Raw genomic sequence first — 17059 nt, forward strand, 5'->3', positions numbered from 1 at the left:
CTGATGAAACTCCTGGAATTGTGCATGAGACCCAGTAATTGCACAGAACCCTTCTGCTAGTGTCTTTAAGGATAGTGCAAATCATTCAAGCCTCCCACCCCAACATTTTAAACCTAATGAAATAGCCTACAGTGATTTCTTGCCAGATTTTTTTTAGATTAGGTTCCCTACAGTGTGGAAACAGGCCCTTTGGCCCAACAAGTCCACACTGCCCCTTGAAGCATCCCACCCAGACCCATTCCCCTATAACCCGCACACCCCTAAACACTACAGGTAATTTAGCATGGCCGATCCACTTAGCCTGCACACCTGGGAGGAAACCGGAGGACATCCGCACAGACACGGGGAGAATGTGCAAACTCCACACAGACAGTTTCCCGCGGCTAGAATTGAACCCAGGTCCCTGGTGCTGTGAGGCTAACCACTGAGCCAACGTGCCACCCTAATTGAAGAAGCATTGTTAATGCTGGTTTTCCATGATATCCACCACAGAAATTTAGCTGTAAGTCTTCAACATAAGATGCTGGTTTAATTATTAGAATCTGGAATTTAAAATTGTATCCAGCTTGGTGACTTTGAAACTCTCATTGAGTGTTGTAAAAACCCATTTTCTTCACTCGGACTGATTTTACCAGTTGAGGCCAAGATGAGACTCCAAAGCCATAACAATGTGATTGATCCTTAATCGTGCTCTGAAATGGTCAGGTAAGCCACTCACTCGAGCATTTGGTGAAATCCTGCTGGATATGTAGTTGACTGCATGGGTCAGCCAATCTGTCTCCAACAGATTTGTGAAATAGCACGGGATACCGCAGACGGTTGAGTTTGAACGAGTTTCTGCTTCAAGTTTTTTCTGTCTGCCTCTGAGGTGCATTTACTTTCAAAAACAGCAGCACCGTTTTTATTTGTTGAAACGAGATGCAGTGAACCTGGATGAATTTCTTCCAAATCCGAGTCATTGTCAAGAATCCAACATGAAAGATTTCCAGTTGTCTTTGACATGTTTCCTAGAAAATGAGATCCAGAGAACCCTAACACCTTTGGCCCTTTGAGCCTGCTCCACCATCCAATGTGATCGTGGCTGATCATCCAACTTAGTATCCTGTTCTGGCTTTTTTCACATTGCCTTTGATCCTTTGAGCCCTAAGAACTATAACTAACTGTTCTTAAAAACATGGAATGGTCTGCCTTCTGTAGCAGAGGATTCTATAGGCTCACCACCGCCTGAGTGAGGAAATTTCTTCTGTTGAGACACATTGAGGGTGCCTGCTTCAGGTGCTGTCCTGCACCTTTCTAGTGCTGTGATTAGGGTACCCTAATCATTCCCTCGACTTCTATACATATTTTTCTTCTAAAAATCACGGAATCTTCAGAGGTCAATGCCACTATCCTTTATTTTATCCCTGAGACTGACCCTGACATTTGGTGGGCTGTTGTCAGAGATAATGGGAACTGCAGATGCTGGAGAATCCAAGATAACCAAGTGTGAAGCTGGATGAACACAGAAGGACAAGCAGCATCTCAGGAGCACAAAAGCTGACATTTCGGGCCTAGACCCTTCATCAGAGAGGGGGATGGGGTGAGGGATCTGGAATAAAAAGGGAGAGAGGGGGAGGCAGACCAAAGATGGAAAGAAAAGAAGATAGGTGGAGAGGAGAGTATAGGTGGGGAGGTATGGAGGAGATAGGTCAGTCCAGGGAAGATGGACAGGTCAAGGAGGCGGGATGAGGTTAGTAGTTAGGAAATGGAGGTGCAGCTTGAGGTGGGAGGAAGGGATAGGTGAGAGGAAAAACAGGTTAGCGAGGTGGGGACAAGCTGGGCTGGTTTTGGGATGCAGTGGGGGGAGGGGACGAGCTGGGCTGGTTTTGGGATGCAGTGGCGGAAGGGGAGATTTTGAAGCTTGTGAAGTCCACATTGATACCATTGGCTTGCAGGGTTCCCAAGCGGAATATGAGTTGCTGTTCCTGGAACCTTCGGGTGGTATCATTGTGGCACAGCAGGAGGCCCATGATGGACAAGTCGTCTGAGGATTGGGAGGGGGAGTTGAAATGATTCGCGATTGGGAGATGCAGTTGTTTATTGCAAACCGAGCGGAGGTGTTCTGCAAAGCAGCCCCCAAGCCTCCGCTTGGTTTCCCCAATGTAGAGGAAGCCACACCGGGTACAGTGGATGCAGTATACCACATTGGCAGATGTGCAGGTGAACATCTGTTTAATATGGAAAGTCATCTTGGGGCCCAGGATGGGGGTGAGGGAGGAGGTGTGGGGGCAAGTGTAGCACTTCCTGCGGTTGCAGGGGAAGGTGCCGGGTGTGGTGGGGTTGGAGGGGAGTGTGGAGCGGACAAGGGACTCACGGACAGAGAGTGGTCTCTCCGGAAAGCAGACAAGGGTGGGATGGAAAAATGTCTTGGCTGGTGGGGTCGGATTGTAGATGACGGAAGTGTCGGAGGATGATGCGTTGTATCCGGAGGTTGGTGGGGTGGTGTGTGAGAACGAGGGGGATCCTCTTTGGGCGGTTGTGGCGGAGGCGGGGTGTGAGGGATGTGTTGCGGGAAATGAGGGAGACGCGGTCAAGGGTGTTCTCGACCACTGCGGGGTGAAAAGTTGCGGTCCTTGAAGAACGTGAACATCTGGGATGTGCGGGAGTGGAATGCCTCATCCTGGGAGCAGATGCGGTGGAGGCGGAGGAATTGGGAATAGGGGATGGAATTTTTGCAGGAGGGTGGGTGGGAGGAGGTGTATTGTATTCAGCTGTGGGAGTCGGTGGGCATGAAATGGACATCAGTTTCTAGCTGGTTACTTGAGATGGAGACTGAGAGGTCCGGGAAGGTGAGGGATGTGTTGGAGATGGCCCAGGTGAACTTGAGGTTGGGGTGGAAGGTGTTGGTGAAGTGGATGAACTGTTTGAGCTCCTCTGGGGAGCAAGTGGCGGCGCCGATACATCAATGTAACGGAGGAAGAGGTGGGGTTTGGGGCCTGTGCAGGTGCGGAAGAGGGACTGTTCCACGTGACCTACAAAGAGGCAGGCATAGCTTGGGCCCATGCAGGTACCCATGGCCACCCCCTTTGTCTGTAGGAAGTGGGAGGAATCGAAAGAGAATTTGTTGAGGGTGTGGACGAGTTCAGCTAGGCGGATGAGGGTGTCAGTGGAGGGGGACTGGTCAGGCCTGCGGGACAGGAAGAAGCGGAGGGCCTTGAGGCTGTTGTGTTTGGTTCCATGGACAAGGTTGCTGAATTGGCATGTGAAATTAACAGGAGGAGACTGCTTATGGAAGAGGTCCTCATGCCAGGCATCCCTGCCCTCACCTGCCCCTGTCCATACCGATGTACCACTGACCTTGTAACGGGTGACTAAAGGCTGTGCCCCTCGACTCCTCGAGATGAGATCCCAGATTCTAAAAAAGGAAAGTACAGTGGATTCTGGGACTTTGAAATAAAAATATGAAATATTAGAAATTCTTACTTTGTCTGGTGGTTGAGAAGAGAAGAACAGAGTTGATGTTTGAGGTCACTGATCCGTCATCTACACTGGTCATTGATTTGAATCTTTTACTTTGCTTTCCTATGCTCTGCTACTTCCTTCTGAGTATTCCAGTTTTCTGCCTTTACTCCAGCTGTTCAGCTTCCCACCTAACTTCCTTCTATGAAAATAAATATTATGGTATATATGTATTACATTATTATTTATGATTTCTGTGAAAATAGACTATCAACCCCAATGTAGGTACATTATATATTTATATCTGTATTATTTTTTGGGTACATATAAAATCAAGTTTCTGGTTAATTTCCTGTTTCAGATTTCCAATGTATTCCCAACGAGTCAAAATTCAGTGGCTTTCCTAATCAGCACTTTGATTTAATTTGTGTATATTTCTGTCTGACGATAGAGCCCCGGTAAAATCTCTTTGGTATAAATTTAGATTTATTTATTCTGTGTTATGGTTTCAAAAAGTTGATGCTTTCTCATGCTATCAGTTCAGGACTTTGTTCATGTAGTAGTCTAAAATTATTTGTATTGGGTGGTGATAGTTTATGCTACATACCTGCTCGGAATCTTGTTCACCAAGTTTAAACAGTAGGCTCTTCGCCGTAAAATATCATAACTGTTGAAATTTCCATCCTACAGAGGTCACCACATGGTTTCCAGGTGAAAATGAAGCTTGAAGCTGTTGACAGAAGAAACCCAATGTTGATTCGAGTTGCAACAATTGTAGATGTTGATGATCAAAGGATAAAGGTACTTCTCATTTGGAGATTCTGAATGCTCGATGTAACTGTTCAAAATGTCTGGCTGAGATTTTTCATTCCTTTGACGCAGCTAACTTACACAGGGATTTTTGGGTTCATCCCATTCTCTGAGTAATGTTATCACAACCAAGTTTAATTTAAAACTTGTCTATGGGGCTGACTGATTGCTGCTGACATTGTCAGTTTGCTAATTATTCTTCAAACTAGCTAGGAATTCCCTTATCCTAAATTCAAATTATCCATGTCGGACTTTAGTACAGCTGATCAGTCAATGTCCTGTTTTTGTATTGCACTTTTCATAACCACTGACTTCTCAAAGGATTTTTTTTACAACAAATGAAATACGTTTGAAATGTAGTCACTGTAGCAGTGCAAAAAATCACTACAGTACACTTCCGTAAACTGTAACGTGATAATGACCAGGTAACAAAGTGTGGAGCTGGATGAACACAGCAGGCCAAACAGCATCTCAGGAGCACAAAAGCTGACGTTTCGGGCCTAGACCCTTCATCAGAAAAGGGGGAGGCGGAGAGGGTTCTGAAGTAAGTAGGAAGAGAGGGAGAGGCGGATTGAAGATGGGTAGAGGAGAAGGTAGGTGGAGAGGAGACAGACATGTTAAAGGGCTGGGGATAGAGCCAGTGGAGGTGAGTGCAGGTGGGGAGGTAGGGAGGGGATACGTGATTCCAGGGAACCCGTCAAGGGATCGGGATGAGGTTAGTAGGTCGGAAATGGAGGTGCGGCTTGAAGTGGGAGGAGGGGATAGGTGAGAGGAAGAACAGGTTAGTGAGGCAGGGATGAGCTTGGCTGGTTTTGGGATGCAGTAGGGGGAGGGGAGATTTTGAAGCTTGTGAAATCCCTCATCCCTCACCTTCTTGGATACACCTGCATTCCTCATGCAGATGGCCTAAAGGCCCTCCGCTTCTTCCTGTCCCGCAGGCCCAACCAGTCCCCCTCCACCAACACCCTCATCCACCTAGCCAAACTCGTCCTCACCCTCAACAACTTCTCTTTCGATTCCTCCCACTTCCTACAGAGAAAGGGGGTGGCCATGGGTACCCGCATGGGCCTAAGCTATGCCTGCCTCTGTATGGGTTACATGGAACAATCCCTATTCCGTACCTACACTGGCCCCAAACCCCACCTCTTCCTCCGTTACATGGATAACTGTATCGGCGCCGCCTCATGCTTCCAAGAGGAGCTCGAACAGTTTATCCACGTCAGCAACTTCCACCCTAGCCTGAAGTTCACCTGGACCATCTCCAACACATCCCTCACCTTCCTGGACCTCTCTGTCTCCACCTCAGGCAACCACCTAGAAACCAAAATCCATTTCAAGTCCACCGACTCCCACACCTACCTAGAGTACATCTCCTCCCACCCAGCTTCGTGCAAAATTCCATCCCCTATTCCCAATTCCTTTGCCTCTGCCGCATCTGCTCCCAGGATGAGGCATTCCACTCCCATACATCTCAGATGCCCTCGTTTTTCAAGGACCGCAACTTCCCCTTGCCCTCCACAATGGTCGAGACCGCCCTCAACCGTGTCTCCTGCATTTCCCGTAACTCATCCCTCACACCCCATCCCCGCAATAACCGCCAAAAGAGAATCCCCCTCGTTCTCACATACCACCCCACCAACCTCCAGGTCCAACACACCATGCTCCGACACTTCTGCCATCTGCAATCTAACCCCACCACCAAAGACATTTTCCCATCCCAACCCTTGTCTGCGTTCTGGTGAGACCACTCTCTCCGTGATTCCCGTGTCTGCTCCATACTCCTCTCCAACCCCACCACACTCGACACTTTCCCCTGCAACCGCAGGAAGTGCTACACTTGTCCTCCTGCCTCAACCCCATCCCAGGCCCTAAGAAAACTTTCCACATCAAGCAGAGGTTCACTTGCACATCTGCTAATGTGGTATACTGTATCCACTGTACCCGGTGTGGCTTTCTCTACATCAGGGAAACCAAGCGGAGGCTTGGGGACCGCTTTGCAGAACACCTCCGCTCAGTTTGCAACAAACAACTGCACCTCCCAGTTGCAAACCACTTTAACTCCCCCTCCCATTCCTTAGACGACATGTCCATCATGGGCCTCCTGCAGTGCCACAATGATGCCACCCGAAGGTAGCAGGAACAGCAACTCATATTCTGCCTGGGAACCCTGCTGCCCAATGGTATCAATGTGGATTTCACAAGCTTCAAAATCTCCCCTCCCCCTACTGCATCCCAAAACCAGCCCAGCGCATCCCTGCCTCCCTAGCCTGTTATTCCTCTCACCCATCCCCTCCTCCCTCCTCAAACCGCACCCCCTTTTCTTATCGACTAACCTCATCCCGACCCCTTGACCTGTCCGTCCTCCCCGGATTGACCTATCCCCTCCCTACCTCCCCACCTACGCTCACCTCTATTGGCTCCATCCCCAGCCCTTCAACATGTCTGTCTCCTCTCCACCTACCTTCTCCTCTATCCATCTTCAATCTGCCTCCCCCTCTCTCCCTATTTATTTCAGAACCCTCTCCCCTTCCCCTTTTCTGATGAAGGGTCTCGGACCAAAACGTCAGCTTTTGTGCTCCTAAGATGCTGCTTGGCCTGCTGTGTTCATCCAGCTCCACACTTTGTTATCGCAGCTTCTCCAGCATCTGCCGTTCCCATTATCTCTAACGACCAGATAATTTGTTTTTATGATGCTCGTGGAGGCATAACTGTTGGGCTGGCCAGGGTTAACTCATGCATTTTTCAAAATATTAGTGATGCACATACTCCAAGATCAAATAATTACAACGGCACTACTGTGAACCTGTCCGACGTTCTGGACAAAACTCTCAATATCATTGTCTCGCATTGCTTACCATCTGTATGCAAGTGTTGTCAGGATTCAGTTACTATATCTCTTTACTGAATGGAATGAACATCATATTTTTCATTCTGACTGGGCATACAGTTTGCCAAAAATTCTTTTAATGACTGACAGAACAACCAAGCATTCACAGAATATGTCGGTAATTGCTGCCTATAAGCATTTTTATTCACCTTCTATCATGTTAAAGCCCCAACAAACATTTCACTAACCATGTTGCTCTCTGAGCCATTGCACTATTGGCAGTCAAATTTGTAACATTTTAAAAATGACTTATTTCTTAAACAGAAAACGTATATTTGTACCAACTCACGATTCCTGTGCCTGTCTTTCTTTCTGGGTCATACGTTCTGCTACATTAGCCCTGCATTCCATGCTTGCCTCTCCTTTATCATTTGATATATTTAAAGCTGAGATAGACCGATTTCTCAGTGGATCAAAGACCAATGATCAGCCATGATTGCACTCAATGGTGGGATAGGCTTGATAGAATGTATGGTTTACTTCTAATTTGTAAGTTTTTTTGTGTCAGTGAATACACATGGACTTGTTCTGTCCCGTTTCTGCATTAAACCTTTGATTTAGAGTGTCGTTGACTAGTTCCAGATTCAGCTCATTCAGCTGTTGATGGCAGTTCCTCCACCAAAGACTCCACTCTATCCAAAATCATTGTCACTTTCTGGAGGTGGTCAGATTCATACAGTCTCCCACCTCGCTGTGTTGACAATTCCTGAGCACTACTGTCCTCTGTTATTATAAGAGCAGGTTCTACCAATAGCTTGATGTATTATGCATCATTGACATTTAAATCACAGATCTGTAGTTGATTTACAAAACTCCATACCTAAGGATTCCTTGTTAAACAGAAGAGGAGCATATGTTACAAATAAGAGTGATGGAGCAAATGATCCATTTTGAGGGGATGATGTCATTTGATGCATATTGTTGGTGGCTTGAAGGACATTCATTGAAAACCAGAGTCTGACATAAGTGCTGCATGTGAAGCTGCCATGCGATATTGTAGCTTGCTGTTTTCCATGTTGGAGACTGTTGCCACGTTGCTGTTGTGACTGATCATTATGCAAGTGTGTGCCAACCGCAGGAGATGTCATTTCTCCTTTTCAGAATCACAGAATAGTTAAGGCGTAGATGAAGACTGTTCATCCCATTGTGTCTGTACCATCTCTCTCAGCATTGTTTCAAGCTGAGGAGGGCAAGCTGGAGTTCAATTTGGATAAATGCATTTTGGTAAAGCAAACAAGAGCAGGAGTTATGCAGTTAACGTTAGGACCCTGGGTAGTGTTATCGAACAGAGACCCCGGGGATCTTTGAAAGTTGCATCACAGGTCGGTTAAGACGGCATTCAGCACACTGGCCTTCATTGCGCAGACCTTTCAGTACAGGAGTTTGGATGCAATGTTGAAGTTGTACAGAATGATAGCAAAGCCACATTTAGAGTATTGCACACAGTTCTGGCTGCCCTGCCAAAGGGAGAATATTATTATATTGGAAAGGGTTCCAAAAAGATTTACCATGATATTTCCAGGATTAGAGGGCTCTGAGTTATAAGGAGAGGCCAGATTATTTGGGACTTATTTTCACTGGGACCGAGGAGGTTGAGAGGTGACCATATAAAGGTTTATAAAATCTTGAGGGACATAGATAAGGTGAATAGCAAAAGTCTTTTCCCTAGGGTGGGAGAGTTCAAAGTTAGAGGGCATATTTTTAAGGTGAGAGGACAAAGACTTAAAAGGAACTTGAAGGGCAACTTGTTCCCATAAAGGGTGGTTCAAGTGTGGAATGAGCTGCTAGAGGAAGTATAGTTGCAGGTATATTTACAACATTTAAAGGTCATTTGGATAGGTACATGAATAGGAAAGTCTTAGAGGGATATAGTCCAAACATAGGCAAGTGGGACTAGTTTAGTTTGGGAACTTGGTCAGCATGGATGAGTTGGACCAACAGGACAGTTTCCATGCTGTATGACTCTATAATGCTATGACTCGATGATTTACATGCAAAAGCTCCTGCTTTACCCCTGAAATTCTGCATGTTGTTCCTATTTAAATAATAATTCAGTGTTCTCTTGCATGTCTTAATTCACGCACTTAGACAATTCCTTCCAAACCAAGACACTTTGTTGTGTGAAATATAAATCTTTTGACAGCTAGTAACTCACAAGTATGGTAATCAATAGTTAGGGACTTCAGACTTGCATGCATCTTTGATGTGTAGCCTTGGGTTACCCTCGAGCTACCTCACTGTAGAGAAAGTCTTGGGTATGCAACCTATTTTCAATCCTGTGGATGTGCCTCGCCTGTCGAGCTCACCAATCTTCAATTAAATGATAGACATACAGCAGACCTAGTTACATGAAATGGAAAGTGCAGCTTTTGTAGGAATGTTTCTGTAGTGCATGTAGCGTTTCAGTTGTCAACCTTTTGTTTATACCTTCTGAGGCCAATTTGGCATAACCTCAGTTTGTCAAGTATTGCAAATTAATTGAAGCATTTAACGATAGCCATAAGTGTGAGCAAAGAATGCCATCAGTATGTAATAAAAACGATGTCTGCACTCAATTTCACTTGTTACAACAAACACCATTAATAGATGTTGGGTTCAGCTTTTATTTGGAGCTCTGAGTCAAATTAGAACATGAACCACAATTAACCAATTAAATCAAGATACAATTCTATTCACTTTACACATTGTGTGTTGGCATGTGCATTATTGTACCAAGATGAAATGCTCTGGCATAGCCTGGTTAAACCTAAATTTAAAGTTTCACTTTATAACTTTTTGTTAAGTATTGATAACGAGAGTTTATTGCCAGGAGAAAGTTATCCTTGACTACTTTACCATTCAATCTTCCTTTCCTTTACATATGGAAAACACACTCGCTTTGGATAACTGACTGCTTGTTGAATAAAGTCAAACAAAATAAACAAACTTAGAATTCCTTCCTCTTTTTATACACTTTTTCTAAAACTGTGTTGAGAGGGCTTGGTCCTAATCTCCGCCAGTAGCATTCTGTAACTGTTTTCAGGGTATGGACCACATTGACAAATTGTAACAATCTCCTTGTGAAGGATGTATACAGCCTCTACAAGTACGACCTTGCTCATTGTGGAGTTTTAAGAGCAAATTGCTATTCAAGTAAATGAAAAAGGAAGAGAAAAGCTAAAGTAAACTTTGCTCCTTTAAAGGCAGTGTCAGGAAAAATTATAAACATACTGAAATTGCTGGAAAAACTCAGCAGATCTGGTAGTGTCTGTGAAGAGAAATCAGAGTTAACTAGAAAAATTATCATTTGAATGAGGAAATGGCAGAAACTATTTAAAAAATTGTCTGTTTTCACAATAGAAGATGCGATTAGTTTAAGTGGCATTGTAGGCTGAAGGGTGCTGTGGTGTTCTGTGTTCTGTGCTTTAATTTCCAATTAAATCTGAAATAGAGGTTAACCAAAGGACTAATAAAAGCAGGCAACTTAAGGTAATTCATATCAACAGAAAAGGAGTCTGAGAGCAATTTAAAAGATGAAGATCCAACAAATTCCCTGGACTTGATTGCCTGCATTCTAGGATCCTACAAGGAGCGCTATGTACCAGTGATACCCCAGTGAAAGGTTTGTCATGCTGTGAAATTACACTGTGTCATTGGATACAGGCTGCTGCAGATGCCTGTATTGCCTATTGGATGTCAAATTTGGAGTTGGTAAATTTGTTCCAACTCTATTCCACCTAAAAAGGTGTTATTGCCACACACCACAAGAATCCAAAGTGGGAAGACTTAATGTTCATAAGGACTAAACCATGGTCATTTCTACCACTACTGTCATGGCCAGATTCATTGACAAAAGATTAGTAATGGTGGAGTCAGTTAGCTTTTTTCCCTCATGTTAGTTTTCTCATCATCTGATACGAGAGCCTACTTCGGCAGTTTTGTCTTCTGTCAAACCAATTCCATCAGTAATGTTGCTACTAACCCACTCTAGGTGATAGAAACTGCCTCATCCAGAGAACATTTTCTGCCCTTGCTAAACTCAATGTTACTTCCAAATGGTGCTTAATGTGGAGGAATATTGATTCATCAACTGAGAGTGACAGCTATCAACAGGGTGTTTCCTTGCCGATGCTTGATGTACTGCCATGAGTTACTGTTGGGTTCACAGTCAGTGTTGATGATTACCAAGGCCACTCCATCATGACTGTTGTTGCTGTGCTTCCACTTATGGGGTATTCCTGCCATTGGACATGACATGTCCAGAGATGGTGATGGCGACATGGGCTAACAGGTATGATTCTGTGTCTATGACCATGTTAAGTTGACTTTTCTGACTTGTTATTAGGTAACTTTTGAAATTTTGGTTCAAATACCCAGTAATTAATGACTGAGTTAGGTGAACATTATTATATCCAGTACTATGCCATTGGTAGATGTTCCATCTAGTTTTGATCTCCTTGCATCTATAGTGGTTTGAAAAAACTGAGTGGCTTTGAAGCCATTTTAAAGGGCAGTTCAGAGTTAACCAAAATACTGCAGGTTTGGAGAGGGGATGGGAACAGCAAATTTTGTTCCCTGAAGGACTTTTCTGAACCAGATGAATTTTTAATGACACTGAGCAGTTGATCATTGGTCATAGCATATTGTCATGCTCAATTTTACTTCTCCTCAGTTTGTTTCTTATCACATGAAATTTCACAAATATACAAATTGCTTGTTGAATCAGACAAGACACAGAAATTATTTTGAAAGTGGGAATTCTGGTAATAATTGGTCAGAATTCTTCCTTCTATACAATCTTTACATCCAGGAGTGTGATGGAATACTCCCCAGTTGCCTGGATGAGTGCAGCCCCAATCACACTCAGGAAGCTTGACACCATCCAGGACAAAGCAGCCTGCTTGATTGGCCGTACATCCAGAAGCATCCGCTCCCTCCACCACCAATGCTCAGAGGCAGCAGTGCATGCCATCTACAAGATGCACTGCAGAAATTCACCAAAGATCCTCAGACAGCACCTTTCAAACCCATGACCACTTCCATCTACAAGGACAAGGGCAGCAGATATATTGGAACACCACCCCATGGAAGTTCCAGTCCCAGCCACTCAACCATCCTGACTTGGAAACATATCATTGTTACTGTGACACAATCCTGGAATTCCTTCCCTAAGTGCATTGTGGGGAAGCCCACAGAAGGTGGACTGCAGTGGTTCAGGAAAGCAGTTCACCACCACCTTCACAAGGGCAACCAGGGATCGGGAGATAAATTCTGACCAGCCAGTGACGCCCACATCTCATGAATCAATAAATTCAAAACAATTTGGGAATCTGGGACACATGCATCCGATGATGTTTGAGGGCCACTGCTTGATTCTCATTCTAATCAAGTTGTGACAGCATTATGTATTTTTTTACATAATGCTGTCACTTACTGTGTGGAGCTTTGGCAAAATCAATCAATTTGGACATTAACAGAGCTCATCGGCCCTGGAATATTATGATTCCATATTGGCAGCAGCCCTACTTTGGGACCAGACAAAGCACTCCTGGTATCCTGGCTTGATGTTGAGAATTCCTAAAAAAAAGCTTTCTTTTGTTGGCAGCCTTTGGAGGTCTCTGTAAATGTATATTCTCTTCAATTTCTGTCAAGTTTGATAGCTTGGTCGTATAACAGGCCTGAAACTACAGATTTTCATGCTGATGATGGCCAATGTCTATTTCAAATGGACACCAGGAAGTTTCCATTTACACCCTTCATGTTCCCGAGGTTCAGAGGTAGGAATAGCCCTAGAATACCACAGCCCAAAAGACACCCTCCGAATATTATCGGATGTTCAGAAATCAGACATAACGTGAGGCAGATTTTGCCCATTGTTTCGAAATCTCAAGGTTTTTCTCTTGTTTTGAGCATTGCACTGATTAATTGAATCTCGGTTCATTTCTTGATAGTATGACTGCCCTTTGCCAAGAACTCTGTTGATTTGTTTTAATGATTTTAAACATGACAGTTGAGTTGGATCTTGAAATGTCATATATTTAAACAAAACGTACTAAAATCAGCCAAAGAATACAAATGGACATTTTTTTAACAATTAATCACATTTGTAAGGCTTCACCTTCCAAGAGTGGTACATTACGTGTTGCTTTGAGAATCTGCTGCCACTTAATCATGAGTAGTAAGTTTTTCTTAGTTGTTTTAACAAGTTCCATCAAGATTTATCTTGTGCAGGTAATAGTTAGCCTGAAATAGCAACCTAATTTGCGTAAAAATAAAGCCATGAAAATTGACTGCATCCTAATTCGTTGACCTGGATTTAGCAATCAGTGGCAAAGTAATGGTAAGGTTGCGCTTACAGATATTTTCAGGTCATTTGGGGATCTACTTGTGATCTCACTCAGAGATCATTTTTCAGATTACTCAAAGGATTGAAGTGTCCTCACTGAGATGGACAAGGCTGGAAATTGCAGTTACGAAACTGGGCCAAGCTGATGAAGGATGGCAAAGAGAAAATGTAGCTGAGTAGCACAGGCAAAAGTCCCACCCCCTACTTTCCCCAGCAGCCATTTGGTGGGAGTGGGGCTGGCGAGGAAACAGCCCTACTCCTGTCCCAAAGTTAGACCCTGCAGGACTTTCACCAAGAGGTCAGACAGCAAAATGCTGATTTGTGCATTTAATAATGCGTACATGGAAACTGGAGGTTACTGTCTGATTTATTTCTTGGTAACAGTGAGCACTGGTAGCCTCTCACTTAACTCATGATACAAAATCTAAGCGAATACCTTTTTTCCTGTTTGACCTCTTAATAACTTCTAATTTGTGACATTAGTGGAGCAATTTTCTGGGTGGAAACTTTAATGGTGAGGAATAGCTCAGTGTTCCCCTTTCATTCTGGACCTGGCTAGTGCCATATTAAGAAAGAATGGCCTACCTGTTAATGCATCTGGCACCATTCAAATGCGATGCATATGGGGTTAGTGATTCTCATTTTGGAATTAAATGAAGTCTGTTCTGTACACACACTGCTTACATTCACCTTTCATCCTCTTATGGCCATGAGGAGCTGGGCCTGGCGTACTGACTCTCCTTCCTCTTCTGGATCCCCCTGCACTTTACTGCAGCCAGATGGATCATGAAAAAATGACGAATGTGGTGTGTGAATGTGGTAGGTCCGTCAACATGTGTCCCAAAGACTGGCAGTTCAAATCAACATGTCATCAGCCTTTGGCTGGTAGTAACAAGCAAGATTTAATCCTAACCAACCAGCCCGCACTTAGAAAATTTAGAGCAGTGTCCAACACGAAATGTGACATAAAGAATTAGGCTGACAACCAGTGTTCCCTTTAAGGTTGGCAATCTTTCAGCTATGGAGCAGTGCACAGCAAATCGGCATGCAGATGTGGTTCCCAGCATTGACTTGCAGTTGCCAAAGCTGCAGCTGAACATAGACATGGGAAGTTCATGCAGTAACAGGAAAAATTAGAGGGAACGTAGCTAATAAACAATTTAGATTGTCAGTCAAGCTCAAAGAATGGCATCATTGTGCCCACTAGAATTTAAATTTGTTAATATATTTGTTTTAATGTATAGATACACTGCACCTCTTGCAACTCAACAAGCTAACTGGTGGCCTTTCTGTGGTTACTCTCTAAAGGTAATGCCTTGTTGAATCAGAGCCAACATGAATTTAACTGGGGCATTCTGTGTGGCAACACCTCTATGAGTATCCAACCAACTAGCACTGACCTCTCACATAATATAAATGTTGCTTTCCCTTTCGATTGGCTTTTTTTTCAAGTCCCAATGAGTGTGCAACAAAAAGCTTCCACAAAATGTTTCAGCAATATGCTAATTCTGTCCCACAGATAGTCTTTGGAATCTGTGATAGGAAATCTGAGCAAGTGAAACTGTTTTGGGTTACAAAAATATGTTGAAAGACCTGATTGCAAACAGGCAATAGCTATTGTTTGAACAAGAGCTATATGGTCCATAATATATCTATTCCTTAAGTAAGTAAAAACCAACAGGAAAGTTGAAACAGCTGTGACTGACAAAAGAAGTTCATCATTGCAAATCAATGGAGATGGTATATATGGATGCTGGAAAAATGAGAAAGTTTGAGGATTGGGAGCATTTAGAATTCAACAAGGGTGATCATGAATTTGATGTAGGAATACAATCTAGCAAGAAACAAAAACTAAACTGTAATCTTCAGGTAAATGAGAAGGAAAAGATTAGCTTAGACAAACATGGACCCATTGCATGTGGAGGTAGCAGAATTTATCGCGCAGAACAAGGAAATGGCGGAGAAACTGATCAGTGATTTCATATCACAGAAGATGATGTAGGAAATTTCTGATAGGTATACCGCAGGACTTGTGAAACTGAGGAATGGAAAGTAATTAGCATTAAAAATAAAAGCTGGTACTTGAAAAGTAACTGGATTGAAGGTTGAGAAACCCCCTGGAGCAGATACTCATCCCAGAGTATTGAAGAAGTTGGCTAGAGGAATAATGGATGCACTGTTGGTTATTTTTCAAGATTTAATAGTTATGGCAGGATTCCTAAAGATTGGAAAGTAAGCAAATGTAATCCCACTATTTAAGCAGGGAGGAAGAGAAGGAGAATGGAAAACAGATCTATTAATTTATATCCATAGTAGGAAGGTATTTGAATCTCTTACAAAGTCTGAGATAAGGGGAGACCTAGAAAAGAATTATAAAACTGGACAGTCAACATGGTTTTATGGAAGGAAATTATGTTTAAAAAACCCATTGGAGTGTGTGAGGGTGCCGTTTGTCTCATAAATAAAGGTTAAGCAATGAATCTAGTGTGCTGGAGGATTTTGATAAGATCAGATACAAAAGGCTCGTAAAGAAAATTAAAGCGCATGGTATAGACAGTAATATACTAGTATTGATTGAGAATCAATTAACAGACTGAAAGCAGAGTGTTGGAATAAATGAGTCATTCTCAGGGCAACAGGCTGCTACTCGGAGGTACGACAAAAATTGGTGCTAGGTCTATAATTGCTCATGACACACTTCAATGACTTGGCAATTTTTCTGATAACACAAAACTCAGTGGGAATGTAAGTTGTGAGGAAGATGCAAGGAGGCTTCAAGAGGATTTACACAGGCAAAACAAATTGGCTAGAACATGCCTCGTGGAATGTAATATGAATAAGTTGTCTCTTTTGGTCGAAAAAGCAAACATCTGAGTATTTCTTAAAAGATGACGCAGTAGAGAGTGTTGATCGTCAGAAGCACCTTGTTTAGGAATCACTAAAAGTAGGTACAATAATCACTGAGGAAGGCCAATGGTATGTTGGCCTTTATCACAAAGGGATGTGATTGCTGAGAAAAGATGCCTTGCTGAGTTTTCTAGAGTCTTGTTGAGATCGCAACTGAAGTATTGATTTCCTTATCTAAGGAAGAATGTACTTGCTATAGAAGCAGTGCAATGGAGATTCGGCAGACTAATTTCTGGGATGGTGGGATTGTGGTATGAGGAAAGAATAAGCAAACTGTGTCTGCCATATCCAGAGTGTCAAAGAATAATATCATTGAAACATGTAAAATTCTTAGAGCACTTGATAGGCAGGATACAGATGGAATGTTTCCCCTGTTTGGTCAGTCAAGAACCAGGGAACGTAAATGTGGAATAAGGGGTACGCTGCTTAAGGCCAAAATGAGAGGAAATTTTTTTCCCCAGTGTGTGTATTGAAGCTTTGGAATTCTCTTCCCAACAGGGTTGCAGGACCTCAGTCTTTGAGAATGTTCAACACAGAAATCAGCAGATTTCTGGATACCAGTGAAATTAAGATGCAGAGATAATGCAACTTCCCGCGCTGAGGAGACGATCAGCTATGATCTAATTGAATGGTGGAACAAGCTCAACTGGCTGAAAATGGGTTGACATCAGAAGGATGTATTTGTTGACATT

At 43.4% G+C, this 17059-nt stretch overlaps 1 protein-coding gene across 9 annotated transcripts in view; it reads left to right on the top strand.

Moving 5' to 3' along the window:
- The window catches only part of LOC125451546 (lethal(3)malignant brain tumor-like protein 4), a 290557-nt gene that overhangs the window by 128538 nt on the left and 144960 nt on the right, over positions 1-17059 (top strand). For all 9 annotated transcript variants that reach the window (XM_059645844.1, XM_059645843.1, XM_059645845.1 and 6 more), the window contains one exon: positions 4129-4239. In XM_059645844.1, coding sequence (XP_059501827.1) covers positions 4129-4239 — 111 coding nt within the window. The remainder of the gene's footprint in view (positions 1-4128; positions 4240-17059) is intronic.

This window comes from Stegostoma tigrinum, chromosome 5, assembly GCF_030684315.1.
Source record: "Stegostoma tigrinum isolate sSteTig4 chromosome 5, sSteTig4.hap1, whole genome shotgun sequence".
Taxonomy (NCBI): domain Eukaryota; kingdom Metazoa; phylum Chordata; class Chondrichthyes; order Orectolobiformes; family Stegostomatidae; genus Stegostoma; species Stegostoma tigrinum.